General features: G+C 37.5%; 1 protein-coding gene across 4 annotated transcripts in view; it reads right to left on the reverse strand.

Moving 5' to 3' along the window:
- LOC107665675 (cytoplasmic dynein 1 intermediate chain 1) overlaps positions 1-21754 on the reverse strand; it is a 72665-nt gene that overhangs the window by 13941 nt on the left and 36970 nt on the right. For all 4 annotated transcript variants that reach the window (XM_016456657.1, XM_016456660.1, XM_016456659.1 and 1 more), the window contains 7 exons: positions 20131-20293; positions 18635-18734; positions 18317-18442; positions 6266-6412; positions 4444-4557; positions 4232-4365; positions 3171-3315 (listed from right to left, as the gene is read on the reverse strand). In XM_016456657.1, coding sequence (XP_016312143.1) covers positions 3171-3315; positions 4232-4365; positions 4444-4557; positions 6266-6412; positions 18317-18442; positions 18635-18734; positions 20131-20293 — 929 coding nt within the window. The remainder of the gene's footprint in view (positions 1-3170; positions 3316-4231; positions 4366-4443; positions 4558-6265; positions 6413-18316; positions 18443-18634; positions 18735-20130; positions 20294-21754) is intronic.

Raw genomic sequence — 21754 nt, forward strand, 5'->3', positions numbered from 1 at the left:
TTTTTCTGAGGTAAATGTGACGTTACGTGACATTGTTTACAAAAGCCGTTATATTTGACGTCTGAAACACTGATTGAGCGATTACATGAGACAGGATACGGATTGTAAAGTTGTACTCTTTCTTTTAACTTACCTTCGGATGTTTAGTCATGTTTATTTTGTGCTGAAACTGGTATTAATGTGGAGGAGATGATTAGTTCACGTGCGCCTCGTGCTGCCGTGTCTGTTGAACTGAGGCGCTACAACGATCGGTCACTCCACATTAAACAGCGCCAAAACAGCATTTATTGTTTGAATACTGCAATACAATGGACAGAATTTGAAATCTGAGACTTTGTTTCATATTAAAAGTACCAAAGCACAATGCTTATTGCGATATATTGGATGTGAAGTGCCCTTCAACGTTCCGTCCATTAACTGAAAACAGGCTAGACTAATCGATTCCGTAAAAACGAGAATCGATTAATATTGAGATATCGATATTTTTTACCCAGCCCTAATGTAAATGTTCTTTCCTCTCTTTCTGTACCATGAAAGTGTTATAATCAGTCGTATTAAAAATATTTTATGGTATGACACCCATATCTGGTATTTAAGTAAAAAGACAGGTTTTTATGCATAGTTAATAGATTACACTATTAGGCTACTTTGCCCATCATCCATTAGCCTATAGATCAACTAACATAATTTATAAAGGTGCAAAATGCATTTACTTACACATATTTGAGAATTGAGATATTTCATGATATAGTTAACACATTTGAGAATATTTCAAAGAAAAAGGAAAAAATAAATAAAACATAAACCTATATCAGTTATACAGTGCTATCGTGGCTGCTGTGTGTCACATGACAAGAATGACGAGGCCTCCCCCCCTCCTCTTCACTCGTGCCCCCACAAAAATAATGAGTGCATGACGCCCTACACTACAATACAAAATAACTTGTCAGATAAATGAAACCCTAAATGAAACATTCATTTGAGTTTAAATTGTTATAGCTTACTTCTAGAGATTGCAGTGATACATGACATGGTGAAAAATGACTGAATGAATAATACTGAAAGTAGGTTAAAATTAATTTTAAAAGTGTGCCCCCTAAAAGCGCAAGTGGCCCCTGCCTGGCCCCCCAGTTACTGTGGTCTAGAACCGCCACTGAAAGGAAGGGTTTAGAGAGACTGAATCTTAGAACTGCTTCAAACAAATCGTTGGAAAATGAGGCAATATTAAATGCATATTTTGAGAAAACAAATGCGTTTTTTTGACCTTGCATGCATGTAAACCTATTGTAGGAGACTCCCAAAACAATATTAGGGACCTTAAAAATGGCATAATAGGGGCACTTTAAAGGGACAGTTCTCATAAAAATGTACACTACCGTTCAAACTTTTTGAAAATTTAAAAATTCTTGTATGCTTACCTAAGTGGCATTTAATTTTATGAAAAATATAGTAAAAAAAAACAGTAAGTAATATTATGAAATATTACAATTTAAAATAATGTTTTGTATTTTAATATATTTTAAAATGTAATAAATTTTAAAAAGCAGCATTTATTTGTAAAATTTAAATATATTTTTTAACATTATAAATGTCTTTACCGTCACTTTTGATCAATTTATTGTATCCCTGCTGAATAAAAAATATTTTTATTTTTAAAAAAATAAACCATACTAACTACAAATAATGTTTAACTTTACTGTAAATTCTGTCATCCTTATCTCATCCTCATGCCTGTAAATTACTTGAATTATATATACAGCTACAATATGACCTCAAAAGACCTGAAAACATAACAAACAAGATATTCGGACCACCTTTCAAGATAAGATATTCGGACCAAAAGCTTCAGTCCCTATTTATTGTAATTTTATGGAAAAGAGCGACCAGCACGTTCTTCACATTTTCCCATTTTGTGTTCCACACAAAAATGAAAGTTATACAGATTTGAAAGAACATCAGGGTAAGAAAATGAAGACAGCAGTTTCATTTTTGGGTTAACCATCCCTTTAACTACTACTTATGTTTTCTGTTTCTACCAAGGTTGTGTCATTGATGTCTCTTCTTCAAGCTATCCCACTTTTCCATCGCTTTTTTTAAATTCGTGCCTCTCTCTTCTCCCCTAACATTCCTTCTACGTCCATCTTTTATTCATACTTGGCCTTCATGCTTCCCTCACTCTGTGGCTAATGTGATCTGAGCCAGTATCTCCAGACACAGATTGCAGTATCTGTGAGCACAACCATGTCCATACGTCTCCCACCCTAACCAGCTCTTGCTCAATCGCTTTGGTCCATGTGGTTTGAACCCCAATCAAGAGACTCAATCATTCATTTCTGAACTTGCAGATTAAGCTCCAAGGCAAAAAAGCCGCTGTCCAGTGGTCTCAAAGCTTTGGACACAGAATGGATTTAGTTGCATGTACAAGACAATGTCAAGATGCTGTCTTCATTAACAAAGCAGGACTTAAAATGCTGTAAAAAGATGTACCTACATTAATGTTGGAGACTGTGTGTGTATTTTGCCTGGTTTGTACATTTCATATTAGGGTTTCATAAACATAAAAAGCATAAACATTTTTCTTTTATCTTTTATCTTGCTTTCCAGTAAGATACCTCCTTAACACAAGATGCATTTACTTGAAAACAAAAATTGTCTAAGATAATAAGAATTTTACTGTAATTTCAATTTTTACTGTATTTTTTTATACATATATGCATATAAAAAAAAAAAAAAACAACGTCAGTGGGGTCATTTTAGATATTTGTTACTGGAAAACAAGACAAAAACATGGATTAAAAAAATTTATAACTCACTATTTGTACTTTCTGAATGTTCTGAATGAGGTTTCTGAAAAACCTCAAACCAAAAAAATGTTTGCTGCTGTTAGAACGGGAAGGTGCAAATAATTGCATGTTTAAACATTCAAGTATCACTGAACGAACAGAAGTGCTACAAAACTTCAGACTCTTGAATGAATTCATTGATGATGCACAGTTAATGTTTAAATGGTGGCTAATTCCAGTCCATGAGTCCATAAGTCTTATTAAAACTGATTATTAGTCATGCATAAATTCATTTAGTACATCTTGCAGTGTGTTTAGGGTTAGGCAATAGAGAAGAGTGAGGCACGCTGATGATGCTTAAAAGGTGTAGAGGATATTATTTCTTACCTTTGTACTCCACAATTTTACAGTCCAGTCAAAAGAAGAGGTGACAAAGAGGTGGGAGAAATCGACAGGACCCACAGCACTGTGACAACTGATGCCTGTCACTGGCCCCTGATGGCCCTCAAACATCTCACAGATGCCAGCTTTACTGTGGAGCAACACAAAAGGGAAACAACACAAAGGTATCAATAATAATTTTAATAAGTTTTGATATTCTTAATAAAATCTTGAAATACATTCAATTAAAATGATCAAAAGTGACAATATAAAGACATTTACAAAATTACAAATTTCTTTCTAATAAATTCTGCCCTTTTGTACTTTATATTCATCAAAGAATCCTGAAAAAATATTCCACATACTCTGGTTTCCCAAAAACTTTTAAGCAGCACAACTTTTTTCACATTGATAATAAGAAGAAATGTTTCTTGAGCACCAGATCAGCATATGAACATGATTTCTGAAGGATCTTTCAAAAACATTAAAAATATTACTGTGGCTCATTAAAAAATATTACCCATGGATAAAGTGCATGGCGCCACCGGAAAGACAATACAATTTTGGTCAGACCTTGTTGTGACTTCATTGGATCTTTTGAGATCTTAAGTTATACATGTACTCATCTGTATTTTGTTTTGGTCATGAGTTTTATCTTTTCGGGCACATCATTTATATATTTTTTTGTAATTTTATATATATTTTTTTTTTGTACCTTTTTTTATCTCCTCACCTTATGATTCTGAGTGGATCTTGGGTTTGATTTTAAATAGTTAAAATGTGTTATAAATAAGGAATAAAAAAAATGTTTTGATCAGAAAGCCAACAACAAAGTTTAAAATGCTTGTTTTGATTGACAGGTGAGTAGGCAGTTCAGGATGGACATCACTACAAATGAGATCAAAAAATATGGCCACATGCGTTTCCGACTACCTCTGAATGGTTTGGACACCAGTTATACTTTATTTATCTCTGACCACTTCTGATCGGATCACCCAAAGCACTTCTAAGTGTCTAACGGTTATCATGGACAGTCTGTCAAATGTATGCATGTATGTGCCACTCACCTGCCATGTCTGGATGCTGTATACACTGTTCCCTCCTCACTGCCAACAATGTAATTATTGACGTCTCCAGTGGGGAAGGCCATCCCAGTCACAGCCACCGGCTTAGACTTGTTATAAACAAGCTCCATGCTCTCCTACAACAGACACACATGGATTGAGCAAGCAGACTTTTATACAGACGCGATGGATGCTGGTGTAATATCAGCACTGACCTGAGGCTGTGACAGCATATCCAGGTTCCAGGAGCACATTCGGCCGTCTGTGGACACCGTGATCAGGTTGTTGGCGTTCTGAGTGCCGACCACATTGACGCAGTAAACAGGGTGCTTTGAGAAAAATGCATTTACAGTATGTCACCTACAATTGTCTGACAAATATGAGAAATTCAAGAAAGTGTTATACATGGAGAGCAAACATCTATGAATGGTCCCTTAATGAAAGCTATGAACTGAATGTCTATATAGAGACAATACCTAGCTTGTGAACTAACCTGGCCTGAGCATCTGCCCGTCTGCAAATACAGTCAACTGTGTAAATCCATTATGTCGTTATTGTCGACAATTTGATTTTTGTTTTTTGACCAACAATGGGCTCTTTCAGACGGGCTGGTGGACTGGTGAGACGGCAGTCGAGACATAGGCTTTCATTATTGAGGGCACGGGAGTTTAAACCCTCAGCATGTATGGCATTCAGGGGCCATGTGTGTGGCAGCTGAGAACAATAAGGGTCTATGGACGTCCCTTTTCTCTGCTACTAGGTTGTACTGTCTTTATTGCATGACAAGGAGTTAGATGGGGCTCATTGAGCCTGACTGTGCTGACAGACTGAGTCTAGCCCTGGGTAGACAGTGGGCGGCCTTTTGCACAGAGGGAAGATGAGGTCAGGAAAACGTTGAGGGGTTGATTGCTACCAGCATCATGTAATAGTGTGATTATCCGGTTAAAAGGATAGTTCACCCAAAATGAAAATTCTGTCATCATTTACTCACCCTCATGTTGTTCCAAACCTGTATGATTTTCTTTGTTCTTTTTAAGAATGTTTATGCTGCTCTCTTCCATACAATAAAAGTAAATGGAAATCAAAATAGACAAAAAAGCACCACAAAAGTGTTTAATATAGTAGTACAATTTAGCATACTTTAAAAAAAAGAGTACTTATGATGTAAATAATATACTTTAAAGGAATGTAGTTAAGTGTGAACTGAACGTAATGTTTTTAGACTCTAAAATGCATTAGCTGCAAATAAATTAAAATGTAAAAAAGGTAAATTTATATTAAATGAAATTAGTTGAACTTAAGAGTGCTTTTTGATCCACTTACTATAAATAAGATTTAAGCACATCTTTATATGTAATCTTATAATTTTTGGTAAAAGTGCATTGCCGAATATACTGTCAATCAGTAAAATGTGTATTTAAATGCATTTAAATTTATTTGTAATTGGACATTTGTAATGATGAAGCTGCAATTTAGTACATTTAAAATATTACATTTAAATCTTTAACTGTAAAAGTGTATAACACATGATTATAAAATTATAATCAAGTACTTTACACATGCTTTAGTATGTTTATTAAAAAAAATCAAACTACAAAATGTATTAAAATGTACTTTAAAGTGAACCTTTAATTTGACAATTATTAAGTGCAATTTTTAAAAGTGTACTTAAGTGTGTTAAAAAATGAAAGTACACTTAAGAGGCCTTTTATTTCATTAATTATCTGCAAGGACAGTTTTTTTTTTAAATATACATTTAAGACTTGAAATACACTACAACTGAACATTCAGTACAATTAAGCAAACTTTTTCACATGAAATGACTCTTTGAGCTTTGTGTAGGAAACAGACTAAGATTTAAGTTGTTACTCACCAAAAATCATGCTTGACAGTCATAGTCACCGTTCACTTTCATTGTATGTAAAAGGGTGGCTTGGGTAAACTCCTTTTGTTTTCCACAGAATAAGACTCTTTGAAAAGACTTAACTGAATTCATGATGGAGTGTAATTGATGACTGTATCTGTAGGTTCACTTACTGTGTGTGCTGCAGCGGACAGGGGGGTCCTCTGAACCGGCGTTCTTCGGTGACTTCGGTTGTCCCAGAGAACAATCTGCCCCGAGTATGTGCCACCCACCAACAGGTTAGGATGAAACCGAGCAAAACCCACCGACACCACTGGAGACTGGAAAAGAGATGGCAAAACAAAATCTTTAGGACAAAAGGTGGGAGATGAAGACTATGTTAAGGATTGTGGGAGCAGCAGTTTTATATTACAGCATCATAAACAGAGTGCACTAGAGCGAAAAGTGCAACCTTTTGTTGTGACATCCTTAGTCTTGAACTTTCCCTCTGTCTTTTATTGAGACTTACATAAAACGTGCCCTCATGCTTACATATTTTCACACCAAATTCTCTGTAGCACCCTTACTAAGCACTTTTACAATGATCTCAGGAGTCCAATTACTGAGAAGCAAGGAGACAACGATATTTTGTTTTACTTGCAAAACTGCCCTTTTCGTCGTGGTGTGACAGCAGCAGGACAGAAGTGTAAAAGGCATGTTTTCATAGCGCTCTCCAGTCATCTGTAAAGCAAAAACTACGACTGTCTCCCATCGCACACCGCACCATCTGCGGCCTTCTCGTCATGCACCCAGAGTTCATTTTAAAGTGACTGGAAAACAAACCACAGAAAAAGAAAACATGCTTCTCTTTTCTTTCATTCGTCCCCCCTCTAAAAAAATACAGCTTCTAAGAGGGTTTGGTAGCAACCTCATATGTGAGGTGGTTTTTTTAAAAGGACTCAAAATAAACTAAGCTGGAGGGGTAAAAATAAAGGCAGGTTGAGTTTATTTACACTCAGGACACGCAGGCCAATCTGGTTTGAAGTTTAAATGCATTAAGACAAAAAGTGTTTGATGGTTGGACTGGAGATTATTTGGAAAATTTAGAAATACATATGACTGATTGTGTGATTGACTGCGGCCTGACAGAGAAATACTACATAAATATCAAGAACCGGTTCTTATTCAGAAATGATTCCATTTATTTATATACAGAAATCGAATGATGTTGTGTTTCATTATTGGTTGTTGCAATTGCAATTGCTATTGCAACACTGCTACTGAATCTACAGGGTAAAACATATAGTACTCATTCTGCGATCAATGTAGTTTGATTCCTGAATGACTCTCATAAGCCTTTTCTGAATGAAAACCATGCAGTCTGAAGTGAGAAGTCCGATTCCTAAACAAATTACTTGAGTCAGTTTTTTTAGTGAATCAAAACCACGCACCATGAAGTGAGTAGTCAGATTCCCGAGTAAATAACTCTTATGAGTCAGTTCTTTTTAGTGAATCAAAACCAAACAGTGCAACCAGGGTTTTCCGAATCCAACCAATTCGCTAACAAATAACTCTTTTGAGACAATTCTTTTTGGTGAATCAAAGCCATACAGCATAAAGTGAGTAGTCTGATTCCCAAATGAATGACTCTTTTGAGGATGTTCTTTATAGTGAATCAAAGTCATACAACACACCCAGGGTGATCAAAATGATTTGCGAACAAATTATTCTGATGAGCAGGTTCTTTTTGGTGAATCAAAACCATACAGTGCAACCAGTGTATTCCAACCAATTCACGAATAAATGACTCTTATCATTTGGTTCTTTTTAGTGAATCAAACACATACAGCTAACGACTTGTGAGTTATTTAATCAGTGGTATTTTATAAAAACAATAGAATAAATTAAATGTTACCACATCTTTTTCAGTACTATTTAATACAGTTAAAGACAATAATTGGTTTGCACTTACTGTATGCCACATTTAAAAAAGACTATGAATACTGAATAAATAAATAGTCAGGAAAAATTCACTAGCTTTACATTTCTTGTGATTCCCACCCTTAACTACAGTGTTATTGTAGAAAATAAAATGGAAAGCAGATACTTTCAAGGCACTAAACCACCTGCAATAATACAATCACTGGACATCAAAAGCCAACATTTCAGTTAATACATTGATTAGTATCTTTTAAGAGGTTGAAAAGTTTCACTCAAGTCTTGATTAGTCTGATTACCATACTGCTGGAAAAGGATCTCAGTTCTGCGATTAATGATCAGTCAGTTCTGAATACTAACACAGAGACAGGGGAACATTGCTGCTTAAATACACGGCTATTTCAATCAGAGCCACAAGACGACCCCTGAACCAAGTCTCTTTCTCTCTCTCTCCTATAGTCATGTGTCAGGGACACGCTCCCCAGACCAGCGCCTTATTACTGGGCTAATGAACATGAGCTGGGGTCACCACAACAAGAGGGTAATAACTCCACTATGAAGCCATTAATCAGAGACTTAATGAAGTATCGTAACCTGAAACTTCAGCTCAGGAGAGCAGTCCAGCCAACAGCCAATCACAGCCATCTCTGGCCTCTATCCGTACAACGCAGGCCTCTGTTTTTATCAGAGTCGTCTGCTGTGGTATCATCACTGTGTCCTGCAGCAACCTTTGATGACTCGATCTGTCCGCTTTCTCTTCTTAAACTTAAGATGAATTCTTTAGCTTAACAGTTTACTAGTTTACTTTTGATTGGATAAGCTTTTAAGTACCTGATTTGTGTGAATGTACCTGTTCAAAGAAAAAAGGTATTCATAATGTCTGACAGTTTCTTGTTGCCAAAATTATGTGAAAATCACAAAAATCATTCAATTCAAAAATGGCAAAAATTGATTGAACTTTGAGCACTGAATGACAACGATGACTAGAGTAATGCTGTAGTCATAGCTTACTTCATAAAGTTCAATGCATTGGACAGTGTTGGCACAATGTGAATGGGCCTTTAATGATTAATAACATGTCATAGGGCAATCTCAGTTTATAAAACATCTGATGTATACTTCCCTCATTACCTTAACCACATAAATCCAGAGAGACCTTTTGCTCCATAACGAAGCGCAGATAAATATGACAAGTATTTTAACTCTTTTTAAAGTCATAATCTAAACAAGGCAAAGGCCCAAGACACCGAGAGGAAAAGGGATGAAAAGGCTGTATATTCACACCATATGGAGAGTGTGGGTTAAGATCTGTCTATCTTCAACGTCTGGACCCTGAAACTACCTCCTTAGTTTTACTGGAAGCCATAAACACCATTATTTGAGCAAGCTTTTGCTACTGGAATTAGCTCACTTTGTCTCAATAGACTGGTTGGCTGTGATCTTTCAGCCATTTTCAGATTCAGACCTGCTCAAACTGGCACCTAAGTATAAGAACATACAGTACAGGTGAGATACATCCCAACATTTTTGTCTATATTACACCAAATATATAGAATTATTAAGTGAAAGAAGAACTAAATGATTATCATTTCATGCGTCCCAGTTTACTTTGTACTCAAACATATTTCAAAGAATACAATAGTACAATGACAATTAAAATAATGGTAGCACAATGTTACTTATTAGGTATTTTTATGAGTGTACCGTCAATATTAGGAAATTTCCTGTTTGTTGTTCCCTCCTGAGTTCAAATTTCACTATTCCACCATTTCGACAATGCAGCCATTTCACTGATTTAAAGGGGTCATATGACGTTGCTAAAAATAACATTATTTTGTGTATTTGGTGTTTATGCGGTTTAAGGTAAAAAAAAAAAACACATAATTTTTGCCCCGCCTTTCTGAAACGCGGCGATTTTTACAAAGCTCATCGTTCTGAAAAGCGTGGTGTGCTCTGATTGGTCAGCTATCCAGTGCGTTGCCGAATACCTCAAACGTGTGACAGAAATGTGACGCCTCTTACCATACTGTGATGCCGTGTCCCGGCGCGACGAGACAAAACCAATAAAACCCATTACAAACGAGGCATTTGTTGCATCCAGTGGGGGCATAATTACTGATTATAATGACTTATACTGTCTTTTTACGCGTTGCGTTTCGCGCCGCGTAAACATAAAACCATGTCTGCATTTGTGATCGGAGAAACACAAAGCGCTACTCTACACTGCTCAAAATTCGCTATTGAATCATCAGTGGCAAATTTTTAAATATGAAAACGTACTTACAGGCTGAGTCAGAATAGCCGGCATTGCAGGCTACTCTCCCAGGATCAGGAAACAGTCCTCCATAAAATGCGCTGCACACATCTGAATATTTGGGTTGAACTGTTCTGGAACAGTGTTGTAAATACAACTTGAACCACTGATTTCTAGTCGTGTCCTCTTTTGGAAGGCCAAACAAAGTAGTTTCGCTTTCACAGCGTCACACACGACATGGCGGCGGTTGCAACAATACTACAGCAAGAATCAAAGTTACGCATTCTTTCTTTGCGTGAACATTTGGGAGGTGTTATGCAAATCTTCCCACACAGTGACGTAGACGTCTTTTATAAAGAATATCTCTTTGGGTTTGAGACTTTAGTCTTTGCAACTTTAGGGATCTTATCTATTCACGAACAGCTTGTAACACTCCAAAGAGCAAGGAAAACTTGAAATTGTATTATATGACCCCTTTAATTGAGAATATTACTCATTACAAGCTCAGCTTGATGTATAACCACCCGAAGCTCTGATGAAAGTCAAACTGAAAAGTAAAATGCAAGCGAAAACACAATCCCACAACACTTTCCTGCAGTTTAATGGGTTTCACTGGAACTAAGTGCATGGGACATGATAATATCAATGGGAATGGTTCAGTATGGGATAATCCACAGGACTAACCCTGTGAGGAGAGATGGCATGAGGAACACTCCCTCCTTTGTTGGCCCCCTTTTCGCGGGCCGAAAGGGAAAAGAGGGAAAAAAACGTTGGAGCCATTTGTCAGGGAGGAGATGACTATGTAACAGACAGTACATTCACTGCCGCCTCCTCCTGAAGTACCACAATCATGTGGTTCTCAGCAAAGCTTATCAGCTCCAGATGCACTCCTCTGTCTTCCACCAGCATCCTTCACTCCCTACATTTTTTTTTCTCCAAACGGCACCCCACGGATTTTGTCACTCTGCGGTTACTGGCACAGGCCATGTAATACCATATCTCCGTTTTAGAGAACAATGGAGGAGAAGCCAGTGAATGCGTGTAGTTCGATCTCTCTCTCTTTTACCTTAGGACAAGAGTAAAGAATGGCCATGTCCCAGTCAATATGAATGAACAGTATTCTTAGTATACACAAATATGGATTTTTTTTGTCCTCAAAATAGATTTACGTATTATATTCAATTTCAACAACTAAAACATGCCAATTGTTTCTGTTCCAATTCAAGGTTTACTAAAGATAATTTATTCCTTGTTCTAGCTTGTTTTAAAACATCAAATGTGTATTTTATTTAACATGCATTAAAATACAGCTCTTCAAAATTCACCTTTGGTTTGCAAACACTTAATTCCTAAATAAATTCTAAAGATCTTTACATTTGGCCTACAGTGATACTACATAAATTCAAACTTGTTTAGTCAATAGATCACTTGAACGAATAGTACTAATCAATCCTGTATAAATCCTGTATCAATCCTGTAAAGAAGTCCTGTATAATTAGGCTGGTTACAGTATAATTACACCTCAGTCCAGTAGCCCCTCACTGCAGAACAAAGATCCAGGGGGCGGGGTTGGATCCACATCTAGGGGGTGGAGATGGTAGGTTTAGAGGTGGAGATGGGTAGGTTTAGGAGTGGAGATGGGTGGGTTTAGGGATCAGGGGGTGGAGACGGGTAGGTTTAGGTATATGTAAGGTGGGAGGAGTTGGATCTGGATCCAACCTCGCCCCCTGGATCTTGTGTTCTGCAGTGAGGACCATCTCCCTCAGTCGGACACAATCTGAATCTGATCTGAATTTTCTGTGAAATCTGTTGACTGTGACTGTCCAAAATCTGCAGACTAACTCTGACTCCTCCAGACTGTAAATCAGGGCAAAAATCTGGTCAAAAGTCATATTGTATATTGTGCCTTTAGAGATGTTTACATTAGATACCTTTTTACAATAAAAAATGGACTTTTATACTATTTGGATATTAGACTAGATGGACTATTTTGTCACAAATTTTAAATTAAAAATGAGCGTGAGATGCAAAATAACAGGTGAAGATATCAATTTGAATGTGCTTTAAAAAGTTTCATTTAAAGACGCAACCTTTCTGAGCAGGTTTAACAGCTGAAGTACAATTTTCTTACTAAACTACTGATAAAAACACCTAAAAAACTAACAAACAAGTAGAAAAAATCCAAATAAACTAGCCAACCATTATGATCCATTCCTATCTGGTAATATATGTGGATACAAGAGCAGGCAGTAAAACCATAGTGGACTGGAGGTCTCTGCTCTTCCTGTTTCAAAAGCTGTGTGTGGTTTTGAAGACTTTCTACACTCAGCTTTATGAGCACATGCAACTCCATCCACCAGCATTATGCAGAGCGGGCATCTCTAAGCTCCTGCGAACACATCTTCCTCTGTGCCAACCTCTATTCAGTGAGCCTCAGGCATCCAGCAGGGGTTCACACATACGCCTTGTTCAGACTGTCAGTCCAAATCCGATTTTTGCTCATATCCGATTGGAATCCGATCGACTGTCCACACTGTGTATAACAACTGCTCAATTCCGTTTTGTGACTTTTTTGTGGCTTTTTTTGCTCCGATTTGTGGCGATTTCGCGACTTACAAATGAGGACAATGGAAGCAATCAAAATCAACAAGAGAGCAATGATATGTAAGTGCTATAACAAGTCTCAGTTAGCTTAACGCAGTACACAGAGCAAGTTTTAAAAAATATATATATAATAAATAAAAAGAAAACAGATAGAATAGAAAAAGAATAGAGAAAACTAGTGTTAGAGGCCTTTTTTTGCTTTTGTTAATTGTATAATAAATAAAAAGAAAAACAGATAGAATACATATAGACTGCAGGCGGAGCTTTATTCCACGCTGCCATCTCCGCTGGTCTCAAATCTCAAAGAGGTGGGTAAACTAGCAGTATATTGTCATTTTCCGCTTGACTTGCTATTCGCAACAGCACAAACTTGTTTCTGCAAGAAATTCGATTTGAATAGGATTTCAAACCACATATGTAACTCAAAATGGATTTGCAAAAGTCAGGTTCACACAGATTCATGTAGTTTGTTGCCATTCAGACTATCTAAATATGATCCGATTTCAATCGGATTTGCACAAAAATTGGATTTGGCCTGACAGTCTGAACAAGGCTATAGAGTCATCCTGGGTAAAATATCAATTATATTAAAAAAAATGCAGGCGATGCACATGAGGGTTGACAGTATCGGTGAGCAGTTTTTTTGGGGTGTGCCCTTGATGTGGCGAGAGGCAGCCCACTTTAGAAGATCATGTGATGTTGCTGGCGAGCTGGGCCTGCTGTGATGATGGCCCCGAAAGAACAGCAGAGAGCCAAGGTCATGCCACACAGAGCCCATAACAAACCCAAACCACCTCAGAACTATTCCACAACCGTCTGAAAAGTAGTGGCCTTCTGTGACCTTCTGAAGCCAGAGAGACTGTGAAACGAAGGAGGAGAGAATAAAGAAAAGACAAACATAGGCAGAAGCTTTTTCAAAATCTAGTCAGCTGCCTTCGTAGGGAGCATTTTAAAGCGCACTCCGGATGTGAAGTTTCAAACGGTTCATAATTTGGGGGTCAGTAAGATTAAAAAAAAAAAGAAATTAATACTTTTATTTAGCAAGAATGCATTCAATTGATAAAAAATGACAGTAAAAGCATCTACATTAAAACTCTATTCAAATAAATGGAGTTCTTTTGAGCTTTCTGAAGAAAATCATCATGGTATTATGGTTTATACCAAAAATATTAAGCAGCACAACTGTTTTCAGCATTGATAATACAAAAAAATGTTTCTTGAGTACCAAATCAACATATTAAATTGGTTTCTGAAGGATCATGTGATACTGGAGACTGGAGTAATGGCTGCTGAAAATTCAGCTGTCAACACAGGAATAAACCACACTTTTTAAAAGTTATTTTAAGCTGTAATAATATTTCAAAATATTACTGTTTTGTAGTATTTTTGTTTAAATAAATGCAGCCTTGGTAAGCATAAGAGACTTCTTTCAAAGACATTTAAAAAATCTTACTGAAACCAAACCCTGAACAGAAGTATGTAACAGCGGTTATAGAAAATAATCACCCCCCTTTAAAATAATCACATTTTGTTGCTTTGCAGCCTATAATGAAGACGACAAAGTTTTTGTTTTATCCAGCTGTATTTACTCAGCGCAACTTATAACATCCATGTGAAAGATATAACACCAACATGTAAAATAAATAAATAAAAAAACAGAATCACTGAGTTGGAAAAAGGATCAGCCCCTCCGAAAAATGACTTGTAAACTCAATCAGTTGCAGCTAAACACCTTCTCAAAGGCACACAAAGCCATTTGACTTTCAACTGTGATCAGCTGTGGACATTTTGATCAGCTCAGCATGAAAAGAGCTTTCCTGGAGCATTTCAGTCCTTGGTAGTGCAACTGAAGCAAACAATCAACAATGGGCAACCATCAAAAGATCTCCGGGATAAAGTTGTGGACAGGCACAAGTCAGGAGATGGATAGAAAAAGATTTCAAAGGCTTTATCAATGCCTAGTAGCACAGTGAAGTCTGTTACTAAGAAGTGGAAGGTATTTGGTACAACACAGACCCTCCCTGGATCAGGACATCGCTCCAAACTGAATGAATGAGCTGGAGGAAACTGGTCAGAGAGACGACCTAGAGGCCTACAGCAACTCTGAAGCAGATGCAGGAATTTATGACAATGAGTAGTCATTGTGTGCATGTGACAACAATATCACAAATTCTCCACACAAATGTGGCTTCTATGGGAGGGGTGCATGAAAAAAGCCACTCCTCAAGGAAAATGTAATTATTTGGCCTCAACACCAAACGATAAATCCAATACAGCTCACCATCCAAATAACAGCATTCCTACAGTAAATCATAGAGGTGGTAATATCCTGTTATGGGGTGTTTCTCTGAAACAGGGACTGGAGCACTTGTCAGGATACAAGGAAAAATGGATGGGGCAAAATACCATCAAATTCTTGAGCAAAATCTGCTGCCCTCTGCCAGAAAGTTGTCAATGGGAAGAAGGTTTACCTTCCAACATGACAATGACCGAAAGCACACAGCAAAACTGACCAGAAGGAGAAAGAGGTGAACGTCAGAGCCCAGACTCAAACCCCACTGAAAATCTGTGGAATGACTTGAAGACTGCAGTCCACAAACAGTAATCATCAAATTTAACTGAACTTCAGCAGTTCTGCAAAGAAGAGTGGGCAAATATTGCAAAGTCTAGATGTGCAAAGTTAGTAGAGACAGAGACATATCCCAACAGACTAAAGGCTGTAATTAAAGCAAAAGGTGGTTCAACAAAATACTGACACAAGGGGGTGATCCTTTTTCCAACTCAGTGATTGTTTTTTTTTTTTTCTGACATGTTGGTGTTATATCTTTCATATAACACCAACGTGGTGCTGCGTATGTAGTACATTCAGTTATGAGATTCCATGATGGCTAGGAACCTTCCTAAGTAGACAGTGAGTCAGCTCACTAGGCTTTGGAACAAAGCTAGAGTGTGAGAAGAAGTAAGGAGAGAGAGATGTGGCAAAAAGAGGTAAAGATGGAACAGCAAAAAGAGAAACTGAGGGAAATGTGGGAGACAGCGGTGCTGGAGGGAGGGTTTCTGAAGTATCCAGCACATGAAAGTGGTGGCTGTGGGTAAATCTGGAAAAACGACTGCAAAACTGCTGAACTCCACCACACGGCCTGCCAAAAGTGAGGGAAGCCACAAAGGGAGAAAAGGAGGGGAGAAGAAGCGAGGAGAGGAGTGTGTGGGGGATGCGGCAGAACATGCTTGCACATTAAGACCCATCAGATTCCCGCAGATTCGGCGGTGCTCCCAGTGAGAGGGGAGCACCGCCGTTTAGAACAGATCCCAGAGCAAAAAACAACATCTCGCCAAATTGGCCCAACCTCTTTCATCCTCAGCCAACAGCCAAATGTTTGGAGATCCAGTGCTTCTCTCTCCATTTCTCTCCTCATGATGAAAAAAGGATGGTTGAACCTCAGGCCACTCTGAAGGAAAGCTGTGAAATGCCATTGTGTGTTATTCATCTTGCGTTTTTATTTTTATATATACTTTCTATACATCCCATCTTTTTTGTAGCACTGAGCTGTAGAGAAGAAAATGGCAGAGTGAGGCAGGTCAAAGGGAGTCTTCATTTATGCTCCTGTGTCACAACACAATCAAAAACACATGGCACTTTCTATAAAACACTGTTTATTTTAGTGTCCCATTATTTTGTTGTGAAAACTATTATATAAAAACTGTCTAGATAAAATTGACCTAGGATGAAAAGTAGCAAGTGTTACATTAAATGTCTGTTACCATCATCCCTGTTACCACATGACTTTCTTCCTGCTACAAAACATGTACAGTACACTGACTCCTGAGAAATAACAGAATTTGCACCCTTCTACAGCATCCCAGGAAGACAAATATACAATAATATTCTCACAAATTGTAGTGCTGACCATTAAACACTGTCACCCAAATTCACTGCAAGAAAAATTGATATGTCTTTAATTTATTAGAAAAAAATGTAACAACTACAAACCAGCATTTGTTCCCAAACTATCCTTTTATCCCTTACTTAGAATCAGCTGAATTTAGGCTAAATTTGCAGGGTAGTTAGTTTTGATGATTATTTCATGTTTTTAATTCAGGATTTTAAACTGCCTTTAGACATTCCCCACATTCTGTTAACAAGATTGTAAACCTCATCTAAAATTAAAAGAAAATAAACAACTAATATTTAGTTTGACCTCCTGAGGTTCAATCAATATTTCATAATCAATATTTCCTGAAGGTCTTTTTTTTTTTTTTAAAGAAAAAAAAAAGTTAAGTTCTTTGAGAGCAAATTTGACCCCGATTGTAAAATAAGGAACCAATTTCAAAAATTACCTATCAAGAATGTCTAAAACATATCTGGTGTAAGTAAGTATGCTTTGGCTGTAACTGTGTGAGTAAACGAGCATGTATACGTGTATCCGTCTGTGTGCATGTGAGAGGTGCTGGGCATTGGAAAAGCAGCACATGCACGAGCAGACCATGTGGGTGGGCAAACATATGCGGCTGGTAGGATTAGGAAGTGGTAAGCCACATCTTTTTATTACAGAAATGTCTCTCTAATATCTCTCCCTCACACCAGGCTGTCGCCTCCAAGACTTGCTTACTTGGTCGTCTCCCTGAAAAGACTCTCAACCCAGAGTCTTTTATAATTAGCATCAAAACCCACACCAGATATGTTTTACACACAAACCTCAGGATTTTTTTGGCCTGACCCAAGCGGACACACACCGTAATAAGGTGTTCTGTTCCGCTGCGGTACTCCAAGGCCAGCATGCACCTTTAATTAAATATCACCTTAGGCTCATTTAAATGCATGTCGTCATCTGAAGTGGTATGCTCCATTAGATCTCCCTTTTATTGAAGCTACCACTTCCTTTATCATGGCTTTCCAATTAGGTAATTTTATTATAAATTTATTGAGAAGTGCTTGGAATACTAGAGGTATATTTGGAATGGGATACAAGTGAGCGACTTACTAAAAAGTATGTACTACATGTTGCCTACAGTTTTCTAAATCGTATGCAATATAGCATGCAATGTGTAACAATAAACCCAATGATAAATGCATTTTTAACTCAAATAAATAGTTCAACCCAAATTTGTGTAAAATTTCTTAAAGGGACAGTTCATCCAAAATTGAAAATTCTGTCATCATTTATCCACCTTCAAGTTGTTAGAAACCTGTGCGAGCTTCTTTCTTCTGTTGAACACAAAAAAAGATATCTTGAAGAATGCTGGTAACCAAACAGCTGCTAGAGCCATTATCTTCTTTAAGAGTTGAGTTAAAACTCATACGGGTTTGTAATGACATGTAGGTGAGTACATGATCACAGAATCTCTTTAACATTTTCCTGCAATAGAAATTTTCACTCCCTTAATATTCGGTGTGACGCGATATTTGGAGGGTAAGTGTGTACATTTGTGTTGTGTTAAGGGTTTTCACCTGGCAGTGGTAGATGTACTCTGGTGTGGTCTTCTTGAATTTCATATTCCACACCAAAGCCACACCATCTGGCTCATGAGGAGCGTCTTCATTGTTGTTGTAGGAGGCCACCAAGAGCTCAGGGTACTGGAAATACGAAGAGAAGAGAGTGCAGACAGGAGAAAGATGAGAGAGAGAGAGAGAGAGAGAGAGAGAGAGAGAGAGAGAACAGAGAAGAGAATGATAAAGCTGACTCAGAGACTAAGAATGGGAGGATTCTCCCTTTTAAATGAACAGGTGCTGACATATACAGGAGGTCAGAGAGGGAGGTCAGTCTACCTGAGGGGACCAGTCCAGACAGGTGATGACCCTATGCTTTGACCAGTGCTCATCATAGAACAGACGATTGAGAGAGAGACTGGAGCCACCCTGCAGATCTCTGAGAGAGAAATACTCTTTTTAACATTGGCTCTGGGGTTTTAATATACACTTTACTATATACAATAGAAAATTAAGACAGACAGACAGACAGACAGACAGAGAGATAGACAGATAGATAGATAGATAGATAGATAGATAGATAGATAGAAACAGTGCATAAAACCGCTTTTAATACAATATTTTATCCATTTATATAAACATTTCTAAATATTTAAATTAAGAACAAATGCTCATAAAAATAACAGTGTGTTTGTATACCAATACAGAAGAGCAAAACTAGAGGTTGTTAATGGATGACATCATTTTGCAACTTCTTTGAAAAATAATGGACACACACACACACACACAAACACATTTAGCTCATTGAGGACATGCTATAGTCTTCAATGGTTTTCATGTTAGCTTAATTATAAATACTACAAACTAACACCAACCATTCCTATTTTTGTTATATTTATATCACGTTCTGCACAAAATTCGCTGACAATACACTATAAATTTATTTTAAAATGTGATAATTTCAACAGTGATATGATAATTTGTGTGACCATTTATTTTATGACAGAGCATAAGCAACCTACATCCATTGCTTGAAAAAAAAATTATTTAAATATACAATTTTCCAAATATATGTGACCCTGAACCACAAAACCAGTCATAAGGGTAAATTTCTCGAAACTGAGATTTATACATCATCTGAAAGCTGAATAAATAAGCTTTCCATTGATGTATGGTTTGTTAGGATATGACAATATTTGGCTGAGATACAACTATTTGAAAATCTGGAATCTGGGGGAGCAAAAAAATCTAAATACTGAGAAAATCGCCTTTAAAGTTGTCCAAATGAAGTTCTTAGCAATGCATATTACTAATCAAAAATTAAGTTTTGATATATTTACGGTAGGAAATGTACAAAATATCTTCATGGAACATCATCTTTACTTAATATCCTAATGATTTTTGGCATAAAAGAAAAATCTATAATTTTGACCCATACAATGTTTTTTTGGCTATTGCTACAAATATACCCCAGCGACTTAAGACTGGTTTTGTGGTCCAGGGTCACATATAAATTAAATCCAGATAATTAAAGCAGTTTATATTGTGTAACTACATTTTGTGTTTTGGGTTCCATTTCATGTAGATTAATTACCATTTGGATGTCAAAGTGGTCCAGTTTCTCACATAAATTTCATTTCACTACAATCAAGTTTGCAATAATATAACCATTAGTAATGCAACCATTTATAAGTTTTGACTGTTGTTAAAGGAAATTCTTAATATAGCAATAAAATATTAAAAATAAACATAAAAATGCATAAAATACTTCATCTATAACTCAGAAACCATATTTCTATATAGAGCCCCATCTGTGTTACGCATCACTTTCTCACCCCTCTTTTTCCTCCAAGTCTCGTCCGCTGTAGTCAAAGAAGATGTTGGAGTCCTCAGCTAACGCTCTTTCCATCACACGAATACTGCGGTCGAAGAAGATGAGGAACTCCTCCGAGTGCAAAACCTGCTGTTTCTCTTCCTCTGTCAGCTCCCGCGGGTGGCCTGATACACACACAAGACAAAACACAACAAAATGAAGACGTAAACACAGCTGCCGAGTAAATAAACACAGAACAGGCCATACGTTTTAATGCACAAACACACAAAAGCACATGCTATGGCCGCAAAAATGGGCTATGTGTTAATACCTACCACTTACATACAATAACACTAACAAACGGATTTAACCACAGACAAAATCATGGCTGTACGGCATAACGATGAGCAGTAACCGTACAAACTAAACCTAAACAAACTCGCCCACATTCTTTTTCCTGACTCCCAACAAGCCTTGAAGGTAGTTAAGCCAATTAGAAGGGCGATATGGGCATAAAAACCACAAACAAACAATAAATTAATAAGCAAATACATTAGCGAACACAAACAGCTCTTAGTTCTTCTTTCCATAATGACAACACGCCCAGTTTTTCTCCTCCTTTTTTGATGTTATTGCGTTTCTCCATTTTCTCCCAGACTATTAGGGGCCCGTCCCTTTGATCTGAGCCCACTTGATTTGCGTGCCTTTTTTGATGACTCATAAGGAAGACAAAAGCGTGATCAAAGTCAGCGTGGAGTCAAAGCCCTCGTGTGCTTTCACAGTCTGCCTCTGTCCGGCCTCTCTCTAGTTATTTACCCTGTACACTTGCACAAAGAATGCACTCTACGCTCGCTTTGAAGTCCACTTGCTGGGGTCTAGTGACATTAAAGTTCGATCAGGCCTGACCCAGAATGCCGCGGCCCGATAAGCCCAGCCCCCCACCAGCAAGAATGCCATCTGATATGGTTGCAGGGGTCACACGCGAGTGGCCACTCAACGCTCCGCTGATCCTGTTTGGTGACTTTGGGAATTTTGACATGTGGGAGGCCCAAACACAAACTACTAAAGCAGGACAGGTAAGAAAAACGTGATTTGTACAGTAGTGGAAATGTTTGCATCATCGTTTTAAATGCTTACTGTACTGTAATTGTAAGATACACACATTACTTCACTGGTGGAAGGTTTTACGTCGCATAACAGCACAAGCTGTAAATCACATGGTAAATTATTAGAGACACTACGTTAAGTTAATAAACCCCTCAATGTCATGTCATGTCACTCCACCCATGGCTTATTAACCACTAACAGGATGCATTTCCCTTTGAAACATCAAAAGAAGGCGACAATAAAATCCCAGCTATGCCAACACAGAAGGAATTGCCCTTGTGGAACAGCCTCATTGAATTTTAGTCAGTGTGGGTAATTTATCTACAGATCTGTTATGGTTTCTATTGGCACTTATGGAACATGTGTGCAGAACATGCGACTCAACGTCAGGCTTTACTGTAAAGAGACGTCTCTCTCGTTGAGAGCAGACTGAGCAGATGTTGTTCAGTGAAACATCCAACATACAGAACTCAAATGTGCTAAATTTGTGCCAGGTGGAGGCTGTTTGTGTAGGGAACATGTTTTTTTTTTAACAGAGT

Source organism: Sinocyclocheilus anshuiensis, unplaced genomic scaffold, assembly GCF_001515605.1.
Source record: "Sinocyclocheilus anshuiensis isolate Anshui unplaced genomic scaffold, SAMN03320099.WGS_v1.1 scaffold932, whole genome shotgun sequence".
Taxonomy (NCBI): Eukaryota; Metazoa; Chordata; class Actinopteri; order Cypriniformes; family Cyprinidae; genus Sinocyclocheilus; species Sinocyclocheilus anshuiensis.